General features: G+C 39.1%; 1 protein-coding gene across 2 annotated transcripts in view; it reads left to right on the top strand.

Annotated features, from left to right (window-relative positions):
* The first annotated feature begins 1,863 nt into the window (after window positions 1-1,863).
* LOC113536767 (uncharacterized) overlaps window positions 1,864-21,064 on the top strand; it is a 115,293-nt gene continuing 96,092 nt past the window's right edge. The window contains exon 1 of one of the 2 annotated variants that reach the window (XM_034300733.2): window positions 1,864-2,340. In XM_034300733.2, coding sequence (XP_034156624.1) covers window positions 2,295-2,340 — 46 coding nt within the window. In that variant the 5' untranslated portion in view covers window positions 1,864-2,294. The remainder of the gene's footprint in view (window positions 2,341-21,064) is intronic. The other variant, XM_026930929.3, reaches the window with a different exon arrangement.

Raw genomic sequence — 21,064 nt, forward strand, 5'->3', positions numbered from 1 at the left:
GGGCCCTGCATGTGAGGTGGCAGTGCAAGCTGCTTCCTTAGCTAGCTAACAAGTACCAAAGTTTCCACCAGTACTCCTTCACTGGAAATCTATCACTCTCTCAGTAACTGCTTATACTGCTCAGGGGCATGTTGGATCCAGAGCCTGTCCCAGCAGCACTGGGTGTGAGGTGTGGATACACCCTGGATGGTACACCAGTCCATTGTAGGGCACCAAGCACACATACATTCAGACCTAGGGGCAATTTAGCATGGCTAATTCACCTACTGGCATGTTTTATGGAGGTAAGAGGAAACTGGAAAACCTGGAGGAACCCCATGCTGACATGAGGACAGCATGCACAGCAAATGCACAGACAGTAACCCAAGCTCAGGATTGAACCCGGGACCCTGGAGGTGTGAGGCAGCAACACTACCCACTGCACTATTGTGTCCCCTACTGCAAAACTTCTTTAGCCAATTCCTTATTTACAAGTAGGTTGATTGACCCTAAAAAAGGTCCTGATATCTCTAGTTTGCTGTTACATGCTAAACTACCTATGATATTCAGCTGATTTGGCAGCTCTCTCCCTATCTCTGATATTTTTAATGTAGTAACCCGAGGAGGGGAAGCCTGAGTAGTGCACTTGCCTCCAAGCCAATCAAATATGCCTTTTAAGGAGTGTAAACAGAGTTAGAGATTTATGTAACCCTTTATGGAGCTGATTAGTATGGCAGTTTGTATGTTGCTGAAAATATTAGTAGGGACAATCATGCACTCTTGAAATTGGTAGGGAAATGTACTACCATCCATAGCCAAATCAACACCCATGGGGTCATTGTTGTTGTTATTGTTGTAGTTGTTTTTGTAGTTGTTGTTATTGTTCTTCTTCTTCTTGTTTGTGTTGCACTGACATCCCATCTAGTGTGGATTCCTGCCTCATGCCCAGTGTTCCTGGGATAGACCCTGGATTTAACACTAACCTGACCAGGATAAAGTGGTTTCTGAAGATGAATGGATGAGCTAAATAGCTAGCTTAGCACACGGGTCATGTAACTAAACGTTTTCTGTTCCCAGGTTCTTACTGTAATATATTGCATCATGAAGCCTTTGAGTCTATTTCATGAAATCTGAAATTGAGTTTATATATAGAGCTCTCCAAATATTTTTAAATGACATTTTTTTTAATGACAAAAGCTCTGGATGTGAATTTAGTGATGTGGTAACAAATTTGACCAAATGCAGATAGATCTCTGTAATCTGCCTCAGCATCTAGTAGAAGTAGGCCATTTAAAATTATGGTTTTGAGTGCAGGGTTACATGAAAGAAAAGAAGTGTGCCTTTGCGCACAATTCACGGAGTCACATCAAACCCCTTTTCTGTGGCGAGCTCACTCACAGACTTCCTCTGCGTGCTCTTTAGGCAGTACCTATACCCACAAAAATGATACACGGACCAGGTTTTGTTTCTCCAGAGCAACCAGTGTTGGTCTGTGGGGGAAGGTCACATGCTCTGCGGCAGTCTAATAAAAATAAAATAAAATAAAGAGAAATGAAAAACTATACACTCTGGTAAACTTCTCACCATGTGAAATGCTACTAGCTCATTAAAACCTCTTTCATTTCAGAGGTTTAAGTAAAACCTCTTACTTAATTTCAGAATTTTTTTTTACCACAGGGAATTTTTTTTTATGTGTTTAGGTTAATACAGTTTCAACTTAATCAAACAGGAAGACTATAATGTCTAGGAAACTAAAGAATGCTGTTACGCTATCTAACAGTATGAGCAATGTAATTAAAAAAATTACAGCATTTATTAAATGAAAGTGAAACAATTTACGGCCATCATTCAGTGGTTCTGCTTTTATCAGCTAGGAAACTTGCCAAGCCCCATCCTGTTGATGACTTCAGACTGGCTGAGCCAGGCAGATGTTTTTCTCAACATGCACACAGAATGACTCAGTCCTTGCTACAGTCACTTCCTGTATGGGCACTGCGAAGAAAAAAACGAGGAGATCTGACTGGCTCCCTGTTTGCCTGTTTCCTGAAAAACAAAAACAGTGAGGCATACATGTTGGAAAAGTTTGGGGCCCGGGTCTCTGTCAGTTAAGAACAACAGATCCCTGCACGTGTGTGAGTGCTTGGCATGTGTGTCTACTGTACAGCTGCCAACCTACAGAACAGCGTCCTGCATCAGTGTTAGATGTGTCCATGAGAACGTCTGCCCACAAGAAGAGAGAAGGGGATATAGGACAGGAAATGGTAAAGTAAAAGCATTGAAAAGCGCTCGAAAGAGTACAAGAAGGTGTCAAAGCAATGATGGATGATGGCTGTGCAGATACCTGTAAAGTTCTCGTTGCAGGTAAGTTATGAATGACTGTCAGCACAGGTTTTGTTGTTGTTCTAATCAACATGGGAAGAAGCCATATCAATGATTTGGTGAAAGTTTTTTTTTTTTTCTTTTTTTTTATTTATTTATTATTATTTTTTTTGTCGTCTGGTCCAAATAGAAGTTTGACAACGTGTTATTCTAGGCTGCTTAAAATCTGGAGTAGAAGTTATCCAGCTAGACCTTTGATTAATCAGTTTTTATCGTTAATCATTCAGTTGAACTGTACATATTATTAAGACACCTACACACATACACATTTGTTTTATCCTTGTAAGGACCTTCCATTGACATAATTATTACTGCAACTAATTATGTTACACCTAACCCTAACCCTAACGTTAACTCTAGTAACAAATGAAACCTTGTGGCTCTTTTAGTAGTTTTAGCAGTTTTTGTAAAAAACAACAACAACAACAAAAAAAGCAGTTTTCATGGGGACCAACTAAATGTCCCCACATGGTCAAAATAGTCAGATATTGTTATTCTTGTGGGACATTTGGTCGCCACCAAGATATAAACACACACGCACACACTTGTAGTGTGTGAATAATGCATTCTATCTGCAAACACATCACATTCCTGAGATTATCACCTCAGGGCTTGATTTGAGGGGAGATCTTGCCTGTTAAAGACATCACCTTTTAAATAATTTTAAAATTATGGGATATCACTCAATGATTGCTGCTATTAATAAACTTAACCCAAGAAACTACAGCAAAGAAAATACTAAGACAAGATCTGTTGATTGTCCATTAAACAACAAATAACAAACAATAACAACAACAACAATAATAATAATAATAATAATGATAGCAAGTAAACTCTGTGTTTATAAAACTCTGTGTTAATAAAACAGTAAATTTCAGTTTATAATCTTAATATTTAATTATGCTTTTCACATTAATTATGGTCTTATATTAGTAGGCTGACTAGCTTTCTTCTGCTTGTGAAATGGGTTTTAAAGAATGCCCATCTGTTGAAAGAAAATATTTAAATGTAGCAATCTCCAACTCTTTATTTTTTTTCCCCCAGAATTTAACCACTGGTGCTAGTGGTGTAATTCTGACTGCTGTACTGTAATTTAATAAGATTTTTACATGCCCTTCTGCTTAAATAAATTTTCCATTTTTTTCTTTCAGTGTTCTAGGTTCATTCTAATATTCTCCAACTGACATAATGGTGCAAAATATAAAATGCTTAATGTTTCCACATAGAACTTGGTTTAAATCTCATCTCAGTTTCTGATTCAAATAGTTTTCATTAATAGAAGCTCATATAGCTTAGACAGCTTTGGAAGTGAGAAATGGAATGAAAAGAAAATCAGTGTGAACATCATTAATGAATATTCATTAAAGCTATAAGCTTAGTGTAATTGCTTTTGCCTGTCTGAGCCTACTCTCACAAACCCAATTAAAACATATCAATCGCAAATCAAATCAATTTTCTAATTATTATGGCTGCTAAACATAGTAATGAGAGTAATAATTAAGAGAAATGTCCAAGGCAGAATAAGCTTTGTGCAAGAAGATAATAACTGCATCCACAATGATGAGTGTGATAAACTTAATGTTACATTCATTGTTGTTCAATAGTTCAGTAAATTAAAAACAAATGTTATTCTCTCATGTTAAATAGACAAGATGCCACTAATCATATGGGATTTGAACTATCAGAAAAAAGGACAAAGGTCTGTGGCATAATATTTATTATGAATAATTATAAATAAATATGAATAATAAACTACTATTAAATGTTCAGTTACTACAGTCAATTTATATGAGAGTTATGTACAAGAGTGAGAAATGAGTCAGGACTCACCAAGGGTTCCTGGGACTTTAAGCGGTTTAAAGCGACCATTTTTACTCTATTTGTACTCTATTTTTATAGTCTTCTGACTTTAATTCCACTATCAGGAGCGGACCAAAAGAGAATGGGTTTATTTCTAATGTTTTAGGGAGTTCTCAGCTTACCCATGAGTGGTTTGGACCCACATATCTATAAAACATGTTGCATGATAACTGTTGTCTAAAAGTATATAAATTGACAAAAATAAAATAAAAATAAAATGACAAAGTATACAAAAACAGATGATACAGATCACGTCATAGAGATTGATCATCATCTTTTCATAATCATATTCATTTACCTTTTTTCCAAAGTCATGTGTTTAATTTACAGATGAATTCGCCATCTCAGATTGTAAGATCACTCTTACTAAATCAGGCTGCTGCTCTTTATCTCTCGACTCAGGTTCAGATTGTGTACCTGAGAATTGTGCGCACTCTAAAAATGCCCAAATGAAAAGTTCTCTCTGCTGACTCTCAAGGCTGCTCCTGATCGACCTTGTCCTTGGTGTTCGGATGCCTATCACATTCTGTACACTCCTGATTCATTATGCTACATCTTGGAAAATTGAAACAAATTAACAAAATGGGCCGTTTCAGTGCAGCCATGAGCCAAGTGCAGTTAAAGTGAATTTATGCCTCCCTTGCAAATTGAAAGTGCACTAATGTTTGCTAATGTATTGACCCCCAGAGTCTTTTTCTGTGGTGTGAACAAACTAAACCAAAGCATCTCACTCCGCTGCCTCAGATTAAAGAGAATGGATGGAGGTTAATGTAGGCTGCTGCATAACAAAATGGCTATATGTCGCTTTTAAGGTGTAGCAGTGGTTTGTTTTCTTGGTCTCTACCAGATGTAGAGAGGTTTTGACAGAGATGCCACATTTTAAGAGACAAGATAGATGAGGCCATATGGCAGAGGTCCAAACATGTATTTGGATGGTTCCATTGGCCATGGTGCAATCCTGTTTTTTTTCCTTTTTTGCCTCCTGTTTTGGACAGATGGCTGTCACACAGGCTATCTCTAACCCAGATTGGCCTAATTCACCATTATTCTTCTTTTAATGGGCTCATTAACAGCATTACTGCTAATTGAATTTAAAGTCCTCTTCGATCAGGCTGTTTTGGAAGCTGTAGTGGTGAACTGGCAACTTATTTATCAATTCCAAGCTGGGCTTTTAGGGTTGGCCACACCGTTTCTTCTTTTCAATTGTGCTTTCAGCAACAATGTTAGCTAGGCTTGTTATGCGAATGTTATCAAACTCCAGCTTTCTCCTTGTTTTTTACTTACAAAGTTTATTAAAAATGTAATCGGAGAATACCACGACTGAAGTGAGACCTTTGAGCAAGGCACCGAGCCCCCAACTGCTTCCCGGATGCCGCAGCAAAAAAAAAAAAAGGCTGCCCACTGCTCTGGGTGTGAGTTCACGGTGTGTTTGTGTTCACTACTGTGTGTGTGCACTTGGATAGGTTAAATGCAGAGCACAAATTCTGAGTATGGGTCACCATACTTGGCCACAAGTCACGTCATTTCACTTCACCCATTACATTTATTGCACACACAATCATGCGATTATACTGAATTTCAGCATAGCTGTGATTACCTACAGTCAAATCACAGTAGTGCAGAACTTCAGTATAACCACATGATTGCGAGTGCAATATTGCATTTATACGACAGTTCTATAAACAAGAAATTAATATAGAGTAACTGACATTTTGGACACAATATGGCCAAATGTTGTGTTCATTTTTGCTCCACTAGTGGAAATGGATCCCGACGAAGCCACACTCACTTTATAGCATGTTGGCTAGCTGGCTAGCTAGCTCACATTGATTTGAACATTCTTGTTAATTGTGCTTCTGGTGAAACTGGTGTTTCTTCTGGTGAAACTGGTGTTTCTTCAGATGATTTTTATCATCATCTGATGAGCCTTCATATTTTAAGTCAAAAGTTATACTCCTGAAAAATATATTTTGCCTTGTTTGCTGATGTTGCAAACTCTACTGTAGTAACCTTTTTGAACTAGGAAGTGGAAATTTACGTGATGAACACAGATAAGGGTAGTGATTCACACAGTGAAACATCCCAGTGCGGTTATAGTAAATATAAGCACTCCTGAAACACTGCTCGACCAATCAAATTAGTCGACCAGAACTAACTGTTATATACTATACTTTAGGGATATTTTTTTTTTATCTCTGTCTGTTTAGGTCTCTAAATGTCTGTATCGTTATTTAGATTTAAACCTGAAGTAGGTGTGGCATAATCCTAAATATTTAATTTTTTAAAATTTAAATATGGACCTGACCACTATGCTCCGGGGCACACTGGAATACACTGGGGACAAAACCCCATGAACCTGACCAGGCAGTTACTACTATGAATGAATGAAAGCTGAAAAAGCATGCTAATGAACATGGTCTTTCTTGGTCCCAGCAAGCTTCATATGTGACCGCGCGCTCAGACCCCACATGAAAGTTAAAACCGCCTGCTCTCCCAAATTTTTAGTTGCATCCCCTCAAATCTCAACCAGATGCCCTGTGAACATTTCTGGCAAGGTTTCTATTGGAAAAAAAGGGGGATAAAAAAAGAATATATATATAAGTATCTGCATTTGTATCTATTTTGAACACATTATCAGTTCATTCTGAATGGATTTGTATTGGGTTACATCCCTATTATATTTGTATCTGAGCTTTAAAAGAGAGAAATGTTCAGTGTTGGAGGTGTGTGTAAAGAGGGAGAGAAGCTGACGTCTTGACAGGTTTCATGCTGGGTGGTTTTATGATTGTACCCCTAAAATGTGCAGCTATCTGTCATGAAAACATAGACTGCATATTTCCCATGTGCTTTTTTGTGCAGCCTTGTTTATTTACATAGGAAATGTAGTGGTTAAAAGACATGCTACTTTAAGTCACTTCAAGACACAGATGTAAGTAAAGTAATTCTGTCAAATTGCATATTGACTCTTATGGCAGAGCTCTGAAGATGTCTGAGAGAAGATCAAAATGGCGCGTTTGAAGCTAGTACTGTCTCTTTTCTCCTTCTGTCTCAGTGCGATGGAAGCAGAGGAACATGCCTGACATCCACAGGACGTTTTGTTCTGTTAGAAGGTGTTTGCAGGCTGACTTGGTGCAGTTAGTTCACTGCTAACCTTGTATTAGGAGGCTACCCATTCAGAGAGTGAGAAAGGTTGACAGTTAATTATGGGAGCCATGGATCGCTGTAGACATGTGTGTCAGCTGTGCTGTGCTTCACTCACCACTTGCTTACTGTGTTTTTTTTCAGTGTTATTCTATTGTTTTCGCAAGCTGCTGAAATGAGTCTATTTTCCTGCGTGTGAGAAAGGCCCCAAGGGCTTGCCATAATGATGGTAATAAGAGAGAGAGAGAAAGAGAGAGCGAGAGAGAGCAGTATCATATGTGAGAAAGGAAATAATTGGAGGAGTTGACCTCGCTGACATTTTTATGACTCCATTACCATTGGTTCAAACCCCAGCTGCTGCCCCGCCTCTACAGCCTGCAATTAGCCTTAGCAATTAGCAATTTGCTGTTATGTTTCTGTGTAACACACAACACATGTTCACCTCTGGCATACCTTAGCGAGGGAAGACTTAGTCACTGAGTCAGTAGAACAAAAAAAAAGCAGCTACCAAGAAGGGGCATTAACACGACCTTGACACACACTACTTTGAAAACAATGCAGCTTTTGTGACAGTGACTCTTCTGACACACTCCCACATGCTGACAAACCTCTACTGGCTTCCAGAAACAAATCATTAGTTCATATATGTGGGCAGTAACAGTACAGCAGTTAAGGTTTCTTTTAAATCACAGGACTGCCAGAGAGCCACTGCTGGGCCCTTGAGCAAGACCCTTAGACTGGATTGTACCTTATTTGTAAGACACTGCTGAAAGGATAAAAGTAAACATACACAAAAAAAGTCAAAGACTTTTAAAAAGATGGTGGTTGTGTTTTATTAAACACTAATAGTGCCACAGACCAAATAAAAGACAGTCAATGGAAATTAATCAAGAAATCATACTGTATTAAATAAGTGTTCCACCAAAAACCTGAATCTTTGTATTTAAGGACTGGCCACTCTCAGGTGCTATATTAAGGCTTTGGCTTATCCTGTAATAAGGCAGGTACACTTTGAGGTCGTTAAGCTTGTTAGGGCACCTTCACACCTGTTAGTCCATGCATAAAAAAAAAAAACATTGGCCGATAAGTCAAACTCTTTTTTTCATTAGTCTGAAATGTAGTTATGGACGAAGTAAACAAACCTTTGCCAAGTGCATGTAGAAATCACACGAGTACCCAACACATAGCTAGTTTAAAACATTTCGTGTATCACATTCACTGTTTACTTTCGCTTGTTGTTCATCTGCCCAAATATCCAGAACACACTGCATTTCTGCAGCTCTACAGCTCTGTCCTTTGGCTCAGTTTTTGCACATCTATTAAAACTGCCTCCTGCAACCCAAAATACATGGCAGGTTTGGTTCACTTCCTGCAGTTGGGTGCACTCGGGGTCAAATCGCTTTCTCACTGTAATCAAACCACATTAGAGGTCGATTGGAACTGGACTGAAACCACCTCACACATCCGGTCTTTGGCTGGTTATTTTGGTCTGTACCGAGTTAAGGTTGCTCACCTCCTAATCAAACATACCAGAGAGCAAACTGCACCAGGGCACCAAGTCAAACAAACTAAACATTACATATGTGAAAGCACCATAATTTAAGCTTATAGATATGACTTATAAAAAGTACTATATCAATTATAAAATAAGTATATGTTGTGTCCAATTGGATTTTGATTCCAGAAAATTAAAAAAGTAAAATATTACTGAATTTATGCGCATCTAATTTCTACTTAGATTTACAGCATTTAAAACTAGTTTATTGCTTAAAGTTAACCAAACTTTAATATAAATTGAAAGATTTTTGACAAGCACTGTACTGATCATAATAAAACTTTGTGAATTCTTCAACATTTAAACTCTCTGGGATCTTTTTTTTCTGTTGTATCCCTTTCTGGCATTGTTTTTCTGATGTATCTCTCTCTGGATATTTTTTTCTGTTATGACCCTCTCTCTTTTTTCAGATGTGTATCTCTCTGGTATCTTTTTAATGTCTCATTCTCTCTTATGTCTCTCTTTTGTAACTTTTTCTGTTGTCTCTCTAGTATCTTTGTTTTCTGATATGTCTCTCTCTGGTACCTTTTTTCCCGTTCTCTGTCTCTCTCTCTTTCTCTCTCTCTCTCTCTCTCTGGTATGTTTTTTTCCTGATCTATCTCTCTCTGGTATCCCTTTTCAATGGTTTCTTTCTCTGCTATTTTTTCTCCTGTCTCTCTGGTATCTCTCCTTCATGTGTTTTTCTCTGGAACCTTTTTTTCCCCAAAAGTGACTCTCTTAGCTGTTTTTTTTCTGATGTGTTTCTCTGGTCTCTCTCCTTCATCCTTCACGTGTCTCATTCTGATACCTGTTCTGATGTTTGATATAATTCTCTATTGTCTCTCTTTTCTCTCTCTCTTTCTCTCTCTCTCCCTCTCTCTCTCTGCTATATGTTTGTTTGTGTTTCCATTGAAATAGCTGTACAAAGCTCATCTGTGGCAACTTTCCATGCACAAGGGAAAAGTAATGGCCTTTTTGGTCAGTAGCAATGCACCATTCCTATTATCACACTGACTCAATTGCGGTTTGACAGAATTAGGCTCAAAGGATGCATTGTGATCACTCTGGATCATGTTTCAAGGGCATACAGATCTAATGAGGCTTGGATGGTGTTGTTTGCCTGGTCTGTAACAATAAGTGCTTATAGAGGCTGCACTGGATTCTAATCACAGCCAGTACAGCTAAGTAAATTTCTTCTAGAGCCAGCAAATTGCTATCTGTGCTACCTGAGGACACAGAGCTTGTTGAGAAAAGAGCTATAGGAGACAGTAGGGCTGAAGCAGCAGTTTATCAGGACTGGAGATGAGAGCTCTGATGACAGGTAAACCCCTGTGTCTTACTAAAAAGGTAGAAAGGTCCCTAATTCATGGTATGGCTTTAGCTGCCCTATTTTGGGCAAACAAACAGAAGCAGAGTAACACCATGTTGAATCAAAGACTTGATTTAAGGCTGGATATTGCTTTAGGCCAGATGACGCAGTTCACACTCTTACACATCTTACACATGGCTGTTCAGTGCCTGAATGTTGTCTATGGGTAGTATAAAAGTTAGCAAGTCTGACCACTTAAATAGACCCTGAGGCGTTTTTTAGCCCTGTGTGTGGCTCTGTCCTCATTGTGCAAGTCAGTGCCTGTCTTCATGCCAGGGCTGAGCTTAGTTATGTTGTTACATTTACATTTGTACATTTTACATTTGACTTACATTTGAGCTGAGCATTTGAGGTTTAAGGGCCGCGCTCAAGGACCCAGCTTTATTATATACCTACTTCTATATTAAGGTTCCCTTAACCGACAGCATTATATAATGCATTAGATAACATTAACATTTCTCTAGTATAGGATGTATTTGTATATTTTTTTAAAACAGGAATGGGCTGTTTTTTTAAATATTATATTTATATTATTTTATATTCTTATATTACAGCAATACCAGCTGCTTTAAAACTGTACCAGCAAGTGTTTACAATATAGTTAAAGTTTATTCCAGTCACTTCCAATGTCACTTCTCATTTTTAGCCTGCTGGTTAGCATTTTATCCACATACTTTATTAATAATTATAATTAAATAAAATATAATTATAATACATTATTATTATATATAATTGTATGCAATTAATAATTAATTGCATATGGATTTTCACAGGTTATCATCTAAATTTAATCACCATACATGAATGCTGCAAAGTAGCTAATGTTATTTCATTGATCTGGATCTCTGAAATAGTAAGAATTATGAGCTAGATGGCTACAAAGAACTATTAACAAACAACAATCTCATAACAAAACATGGCAACATGGCTAATTTACCTGGCAGTTTGACAGTAAGTTGAGCAGCTTCTGTTGAGCAACAACAAATGAGGCTAAAAAAAGACACCCCCCCCCCCCCCCCCCCCCCCAAAAAAAAAAAAAAAATTCAGCTAACTAGCTAATGCATTAAATATGCAAAAGGGCGAGTCACTCAATCATTGCTACACACAACTTCTCTTTTTAAATTTCACATAATTTTATAATACATATTATATTGTATTTTGGTAATTGAAAGAACCAGTCAATAAAGGTATTGATGTTATGTGTGAAAAAGTCTAGCAAGAAAGCACTACATTTTCATATTGAATCATACAGAAGTATCTGTAAATATATTTTATTCTTCATTTTTTATGATGCCCTCAGACAGACGCAGGAGTGTGGAACAGACTTGCATGTGTGAAGTTTTCTTGATACAGTTATGGAGTTAGATGTCCATCCATGCAAGGCTGCTTATTGTCAGCACACAAGTCAGGCTAAGAGCTGGAATATGTGTGTAACTTTTCTCTGTTTTAACTCTTCTGCCAGCTCTTTACTTAGATTTAAAACAATTTTTGGTTTGGAATGGAGGCTTTCCCTACCACATCATTTTAGAGTGAAAAGCCAAGTTACGAATGGTGTCTTCTTTTATCTCCACTGTTATAGCAAATCTACAAACTTTACACTCATGGCAGAAAGCCCTGTCCATTAGAAACTGCATCTTCTCTTGTGACACTCCTCGTTATGGCATGGCCAAAAACATGCCTCAAATATTTACTCAGAGCTTAACCACGTTCATTTGTGCATTTTCCCTACATCGCGTGATTACAGCACAGGGAATGATTTTGATTTTCAGAAAGCAGGCTTTGCTGGTAATTCTAGGGATTAAAGTGATGATGGAAGACAGCGAGGCAAGAGCAGAAAGCATTTTGCTCACGCACAACTAGCATTCCTAGAGGGGCGCGTCCCTCCGTTTATTATGTTTTATTGCATTTTTGAATTCTGTACATCTTAAATCAGTGGGTAACTGAGTCCAGGTCATCCCCAACAGAATTTGTGATTATTTGTAGAGCTATTTTTTGACAGTGAGCAGGAGAACTGTTTTTGCTTCTTCTTCTTCTTCTTCTCCTTCTTCTTCTTTTATTTAAACAAAATCCCCCTGAAAGCTAAGATTCTTGTTCACTCACTTAGAAAAGGCTCATCTTATTTGAAGTGAGTTGACACTTGGACTTAATGGGCTAATACGAAAAACATTTCCCCCTCACACTCATTTCTAGACAGGAAATGAAGCTGGACCACGGTGGAAAATATGCGTAGTGAAGAAGTAAAGCAGGCCTGCACAGTGCGTTCAAGGGATTGCACAAGTTTAGAAGAGGAAACTACAGTATTTCCTAAACAAGGATTTTCCAAACCCACACACATGGGTTTGAATAAGGCAATGTATTAACACAAAGCTGGAAATGTCCCTTCAGTGCAAATACTGCCAAGAGGTAAGAACACAAAATGGGATTAAATCAACATGGTTTCATGAGTGCACGTTCACACAGGCTAGTGGAAAGTTAGGATTGGTAAAAGTGATACTTCAGCCAAAAATGAAATTTACATAATTTTCCCTTTATCTCAAATATATCGGCCAAGACATGTTTGGTTGCTGAAGTTTGCTTCTTTAGTTTTGAATGCAAATGTAGCAACAAGTTAGGAAAGCATACAGCTGTCAGATTTGTGTTGAGCAAACTGCATGTCTAAATTATCACACCCTTGCCTCAAACTGTGTTGAGTTGTTAAATTTCTCAAGTAGACTTGCTGACCTTGACTTGTACTCTCATTTCTCACCCATACTAACTCCCCTCTAACAGCTTAAATGTATTCTTAGCCCCTGACCTACTTGTACTAGCATGAGGAAATGTTTTTCGATGGAGACTAAAGAATTTCTAAAAGTCTCCCTTGATAAGGATATTTGCTAAACACTGTAAATGTAGTTTCTAACACTATCTATAAAAATAGACAAAAGTACATTGCATAGCTAGACACTGAGTTAGCAGCCATCCTAAATCCAGAATCACTTTGTTCTTCCAATACTAAAACAGGACAGTAGGCACAGTACAGGACAGTGCAGTGACAGCTCTTGTGTGGAATAAGGTGCAAAGAGATATTACAATATAATAATAAATACTGTAAATGTAAATATAACATACTAATTAGCAGCAAATGCAGGTGGTCAATACAGTATTTTGTTTACATATTTACATATTATATTTAATTTTTTAAAAGAAGCAACATGGTGGTGAGGGGGCAGCATTGCCACCTCACAGCTCCAGCATCCCTGGTTTCATCTTGATCTCTGGTTACACTGTGTGGAGCTTCTCCCCATGTTTACACCGGTTTCCTTGAGGTGCTCCAGTTTCCTCCTACTTTCACCTACTTTGGCTGCACTTAATGCTAATTGCTCCTAAGAGTGAATGTATGTGTGTGTATGGTGCCTTCAGAGTGTATTCCCGCCTCAGGTCCAGTTTTTCCAGGTTGGCTCTGGATCCACCACAACCCTGAGAAGGCCACTGAAGAACACTGATCCTACTGTCAGGTTCATGAAACCAGTTTGAGATGACTTTTGCTTTGTGACAGGGTGCATCATCATGCTGGAAGTAGCCATTAGAAGATGTGTAAATTGTGACCATGAAGAGATGCACATGGTCAGCAACAATGCTCAAATAGGCTGTGGCATTCAAGCGATGATTGATTGGTATTAACGTGCCCCACGTCTGCCAAGAAAACATTCCCCACACCATTACACCACCTCCACCAGCCTGGACTGCTGACATGGCAGGTTGGGTCCGTGGATTCATGCTGCTGGTGCCAAATTTTGACCCTACCATCTGTGTGCCTCAGCAGAAATTCAGATTCATCAGACCAGGCTACGTTTAGATAAGTGTAACTTATCTGTTAGCCAAAGTAGCCTCATAGCCCCAGTCTAAACCTGAAGAAGCTTTGGATCCCAAACATGTCTTGGCTGGTCAACTACTGGTGCTAAGTAAACAGAAGTGTGTCAGCTTAATTAGTTATCTAAATTATTATCTTATGTTAGGGGTCCTTGTGTTTGTAAGAAATTGAATATTCACTCTCGCTGAAGCTGTTCTTGTAGTGTTCTTGTAACACTGGATTGGATTAAACAAAGGAAAGGTTCAGTTTTTCTAACAGCATGGATCGGAAAAGCAGATCAGAGAGCAGAGAAAGAAAGAAAGAAAGAAAGGAAGAAAGAAAGAAGAAGAGAGAGATCACACTTGCAGTTCTGGAGAGCAAGCTAAAGGCACTGAGCTATTTTTTCAGCACATATGACAGCTGAGGATTGTTACTTTAAATGCCATTTGGCTTAGTCAGATGGTGAATGTGTCTGCACTTGTGTGTGTGCACAGTTAACATGTTATTTGAGTGCCTTCATTAGCGCTTCTGAGTCTGTGCTCATTAGTGAGTGTGTGTGTGTGTGTGTGTGTGTGTGTGTGTGTGCACGTGTATGTGTGCATGTGTGTACGCGCATGGACTCTCGCTGATAGGGGTAAGAAGAGGACCTGTGATTGCTGGGTGTGGAGTTTGATCAAGGCTGACAGTATTTAACATAATTATGAAAAGCTTCAGTCACAGTGCCATTAAATAAACACCTCTGCGAGAGAGGGAGGATCTGATGAGAGAGAGAGAGAGAGAGAGAGAGAGAGACAGTGAGTGAGATAGGGGGTCATTTCTCAGTCACGAGATGAGGCGTGTGTGTGAGTCTTCTCATTACTGCACAGCTTGACCCACACATACTTCCTGTCTCGCAGCAGTAGGCACTTGCACACACACACAAACATGTGCATTTACTATGCTAAGCTGTATGGTAAGCTAGCATGACTTACACCGGATTTTACAGAAAACCCATGTTCAACAAAACAACAAATGCCACAACCCTTAGATAATCAAACCAGCAGTGTGCAATACAAGATATAGCCTCCTGAACTCAGTTTGAACTCACTTATATTATTGTTTAGAAAAATGTGTTCGAGCATCTGTGACATGACTTGGCTTGAGTTATCTGATTGTTTAGTCAGGAAGTATCAAAGGAAAACAACATGGTCCCCGGTTCTCGAGAAGAGCTAAGAATGAGTGGCAGACTTCCCTTGGCCTTGATCTTCCGGCGGGTTATGTGTGTCCACCCACGTCATCTGATCACTGTTAGCATGCCTGTTACTGTGGTCAGTGGTGGGCAGTTTGGCACCACCGTTCTGTGTAGTCTCAGGGCTGCTATGTGGGGCTTGTGCAGCTCTGCAGCTCTGTGGATCTATGGTGTGGCATTCAGAGTGGTGGTGCCCGGTGTTGTTTTTTTTTTTTTTTTTTTGTGGGTTTCCTCTGGGTTCTCTGGTTTCCTCCCATCTCCAGCAGGTCCAAGTAGGTGGAATGGCTATGCTAAATTGCCTCTAGGTGTGTGAATGAGAATGAGTGTGTGAATGTGTGTATGCATGGTGCCCTGGCATTCCATCCAGGGTGTTTTTATGCCTCGCAAGCCACTGTTCCCAGGATGGGCACTGGATCCACCACAACCTTGACCAGGATGAAGTGGTTACTGAAGATAAATGATTGAATTATAATGAAGTGTATTTACATGCAGATAACCAATATGATGGTATATTTACTTGTTAACCCCTTAAACTCTCATAAGCATACATATATGTGTACCTTTCCCTCTTAATTTCACTGTACATAGTTAATGAATAATTTTGTCAGATATAACTGAATATTAAGCGAGGACTTTAAGGAATTAATGTGCACTGCTTTGTGTGATTTTTTTTTTTTAAAGAGATGCCTTTATTTAAGGAGGACAAATGTGAGAAATTGGACTTACATTCTTACTTTGATAAACTATTGGAGGCTAAGAGCAATTTTAACAAGCCTAGCAGTCTAATTGAATAACAGAACCTCATATTGCTGGTGCAGGGTTTTATGCTGTTTAATATTGTCCTGTTTAAAAATGTAATGTTGTAAGCAGATACTATGATATTGCATTTGATGTTTTTCATAATACCTGCTTACAACTTCATATTTTTAAAGAGGACAGCATTAAATCAAAATGTTTGCAATATATTGTGTAACATAAACATCTAGTATTGTAATATTGCAAGCAATTCAGTCTGGCATAAGGCTGTTTTCAACTGGTTAAGGTGAGCACCATAACAGTTTTCCCGCTAATGAGACGCACAGGCTGGACTCCAGACTATCTGATCCTTTTGCCTCTAATTGCCAGTGTCCTCTGAGAATAAGGCCTTAATAATCAGCTCCGTCTTTACATCTCTCTCTTAGGATTGCCTTGATTATAACCATATGCTCTCGACATCCTCTTAAAAGATAAGGCCATCACTGATGTCATACATTCAGACACGTTTTCCTCCTCTGTCTGAGCACTTGTGGTAAAGCTGAACATTGAGGAGCTAAATGATCCCTCAGGTAATTGTATTTAGAAAGTTAGTAATGGCTCCCTTTCTAAAATAACTGTCCGTGTTGCAGATATGACTGCAATTAAGGAGTCTAAGGATCCGATGCATGACGTACCCTTTTAGACGAAGGCCTCTTTTGCATTCCTCATGGACGTTAAGCTCCACATATGATGTATATGGCGGCATGCGTTGGGCAGCCGTGCAGTCTGGGGACAGCCTGAAGACGTGCCTGACAAGGTGACGAGAAACAGACACTCGCACACACTCCTCTAAGGCAGTGTGCATGAGAACAGCTCTCCTCTATCCTCTCACACTGCTCCCTTAGGCTTTAGTTTTGTAATAGAAAACACATGACTTAAGTAATAAAGCTCTTCTTTAATCCCTTGCAAAGAAATATGACTAATAGTGCATTCATGCCTTGTGCAATTAGAGCAAAGTCACTTGTATTAATATTTCAACTTTCAAAAGTGTAAAATGGATCTGTATTTGAAATGTCTGTCTCCCAGAAGAATTGACTTCATTTGAATAGGCATTCTATTTATTTTACCATTTTATAGTTATCAAAACTTTGCTCACCTAGCTGTCCTAACCATCTCTTTCCTCAGAAGCCTTAGAATGCCTGACTTATTTACGAGTACCACTACTAATTCCTCTTATAGTCCATAATATTTACACAGCAAATTAAAATGAGATAATGATTTTTTTTTCCCTGAAAGCACTTAGGTGTTCATGGCTGATGGAGTGTTCATTAAGGGGCAGCCATTGCCTGATGTAATTGCTTATTTTTTGCCGCAGATAGTTAATTTGTTCTCTGTTTACGGCGGTTCCCGTATAATTTTCCGTTTAGATCCTATCTGAGGCGGCACCTCGAGTGAATGAGCCTGTTAATGACTTGACAAAAACAGATTCACATCAATCGCTGTTAGGTGTGACAAAATGACAAATTGACAAGGTAATAAGCAGCGCGTGTGAGGCAAGCCGTAGAAGATTTACTCCCACATCTCTCTCGGCGTGCCCTAATCAAATAATTGCCCGGCGCATGGTTAATGTTGCACAAATTATGCCTGCATTAACCCAGTAATGGACACACACTAGAGACTGCGTTCAGCTGCAAATAATGATGATCATTTCTTCTTCTTTTATCAGTCTTCATCATTCTTTCGCCAGTGTTAAGCTGAAGTTTTCTATAGATTTAAAAGATAGAACTGCTGTTTTGTGTATGGTCCCACATTTCTTTATGGCTATTAAAGGTGTTATGTAACATTTATAACCAACTGAAAACCTACTGAACTAAAAAACTAACTTGGAAAGAGAGAATGTAGCTCAAATTCATTCTCTCTGGACATTTCATAATGGTGACCAATCTGATAGTGTACTGTCCATCAGGCTGAGCTTGACTGGCACTTGGTCTTGTTACACTCTGATTAAGGGCTCTGGAAGAGTTAGCGGTTGTATCTCTTTCTCAGGTAACATGTCTGTAGGTTCAGCCCAAGGCCAGTTGGAACTATGATACTGCCACAATAGCACTTACTATGATAGCAGAACTCCTTGCCAGCACTGTCCACAATATAAGACCTTCATAGGCATGAATGATGGAGAGCATTTTCTTAATCTTGTAGAAGCATAACTCCAAGCCTACTGCTGCTGGCATCATAGAAGTGTTGCTGGATTAACCGGAACTGGGATTAAGCACTGAGTAGAGGTCCTTGAGCTTGACAAATACCTGTTGGTTAATCAGCTGATTTACAAATTCTATATTGCTCTGAACAATCTGTCATAGAGGAATGCTTACCTTGTGGCATATACAGAACTGCTCTGACTTTGAAGAGTCTGGTTTCAGACTATCAGCACTCATCAGTGCTCCCACATCTGGAACTGCTGATTGACAAATAGAAAACTTGTAGAAAATAAGATAGCTGGTGCAAAAGCACTTTACAGAGAATTCCAACATGCTGTTCCATTATGGGTGCTCCATCCATAATCCCTGTAGTGCTAGCAAGGCCTTTCATCCTGCTATCCAAGATGATTGTTTAAAGATATCCTGGCTGAAGGGTAACATCTACCAAATTGAATCTCCCATCTGGCATATTAAAGGTAGTGACATGTGACAATGCCTCATATAGATCAAATTTAAGTAACCCAGCAGCCAGCATGGTGGACACAGTTTCTTTTGTGGTACACATGGGATAATATCCCCACCTAAGTATCTCTTTATATAGGTCACTTGGGACTATACAGATTGTGACACCCTAACTGGGCATGGCTGCCACCAAAGACCTAACCTATTTTGGAGATTGGTTTAATTCCATTACCATTACTACTCTCTACTATGTCATCTTTCTTTTGAGTGGTGCCATCAGTCAACACACATGATGCACTGCGCACTTGCCTGACAAAGATCCATTTCAGTGCCAGTTCAGAAAAGACATCCAGTCCAGCTGGTACATTTTGCACTAATGAGGCCTTGCCAGCACTGGCTATCTTGTCTTTCTCAGTGTCATTCTGTGAGGAAACTAATAATTAGACCTAGAGCACATTCTCATGATCCATTCAATTTCTGTACCACGTATCTGACACAGGGTCATGGGGAGCCTGGAGCCTATCCCGGGGCACAAGGCAGGAGACACCCTAGATGGGGTGCCAATCCATTGTAAGGCACAACTGCACACACATTCCAGACAGAGGTGCCAGTTGAAGCTCTCCAGTCTTTGGAGCGGCAGAGGAAACCCCCAAAGCACAGGGAGAACATGCAAACTCTACACACAGGGGAGTGGCAGGAATTGAGCCTCCAACCCTGGAGATGCGAGGCAAACGTGCTAACCACTAAGCCACCATGTCCCCACCATTCTCATGATATGTTCACTATTTCAGACTCTGCTGTTTAACTGGGGAGATCAAATGTAGCCACTGGTCACAGCTTTTGATTGGAATAATCATGAACTACTTTGTTTGAGTCCTTCATCTCACCATGGCAGTCCACAATAAGTGTGCTGAACTGTCTACTCTGAATTGCACATCCTGAGATGGAGTTTTGACTTTCACTCTCCATTTATCTCTGTCACCTATAGCTGCCATATCAACTATGTCAGCCTGTGTCACATTCATATCCATTATTTCATCATCTAGAGATGTTTGTGCTGCTTACAAGTGTTTTATTTATGCCACCTAGTGATTTGGTAAGAACACAGAGAGCCTTTAGCAAGATTTCCTTCAAATTTTTCAATTTCTGACCTTGCATCCTGATTTGTAGTATTCACCCTTTGACATTGTGGTTGATTAATGCTGCTAGACACTGCAGACTCTTTTGCAATGTTCACTCTGACTATTTTGATTTGCTTTTATAACATTTCATACAGCTGAGAAATTTCAACTGCCAGGTCTTCAATCTAATCTAAAACCTTTCCTGTACTTTCTTTTCCCACACGTTTGCAATTACAGAGTTTATCAACATGTCATCTGGGTCAACATACTCCCAGTCTCAACGTAGGAGTCACAAGTCCTGCACAAAGTGATCAAAGCTCTCACCCACACCATGCTTCCTATGCCTGAAACTATGCCTGGCTAAATAGTAGTTAGCAAACTTATCCAGTACTTTAATGGGATCTGCCTTCTCACTGACACCTCATTCTGGTGTCTTGGAATTTCTCTGCCTCGCTCGCCAATCTATGTGTCTAGCCTGCTCACTGGATCACTGTAAGTTCAGACAGAGGGCCATCTGTTACAGAAGTAACAAGGCTTCAAAACCAGAGTCGTATGCTTATTGCAATCAGTGTATACTGATATTAGCAGGTCTCACTGTTCACAACTTTGAAATCCAATGACAAACAGTCAATACAATTCAGTTAAATTCAATTCATTTTGATTTCTATAACCTTTTAACAATAGACATTGTCACAAAGCAGCTATAGAGAAATCTGTATGCTGATCTAGAACCCTAATGAGCAAACCAGGCATGACAGTGTCAAAGAAAAACTACCTGAGACAACATGAGGAATAAACCTCGAGAGGATCCAGACTCCAAAGGGAACCTGTAAAAGTAAAGGCAAACAATATTAAGTGTCTTGAAAGGATGTTCGCTATGAGCATATTGAGAATAGGAGTCCTGGGATGAACACAGGACTATATGATTACAGCAGCAACAACAGATTGATTGATTGATTCAAAATGATGATACATTACGTCTTCTCCTTTAGTAACAGAGACATAGCTAAGCAACGTACACTTTTTTTTAATCAAATAATATCATCTACCCTGACTATGGACAATCAACAGATCACAATACAAAATGAAAATTCATGACAGACAGATAGATGGATGGATGAATAAATAAATAAACGGATGGACAACAGAATTTATATATGATAGGTTGACTTTACTGATTTTTATTTATTTATCAGATTCCTGTTCTTGACTGGCAGGAGTGGAACTGA

The sequence above is a fragment of the Pangasianodon hypophthalmus genome, chromosome 2 (genome assembly GCF_027358585.1).
Source record: "Pangasianodon hypophthalmus isolate fPanHyp1 chromosome 2, fPanHyp1.pri, whole genome shotgun sequence".
In the NCBI taxonomy this organism is placed as follows: Eukaryota; Metazoa; Chordata; class Actinopteri; order Siluriformes; family Pangasiidae; genus Pangasianodon; species Pangasianodon hypophthalmus.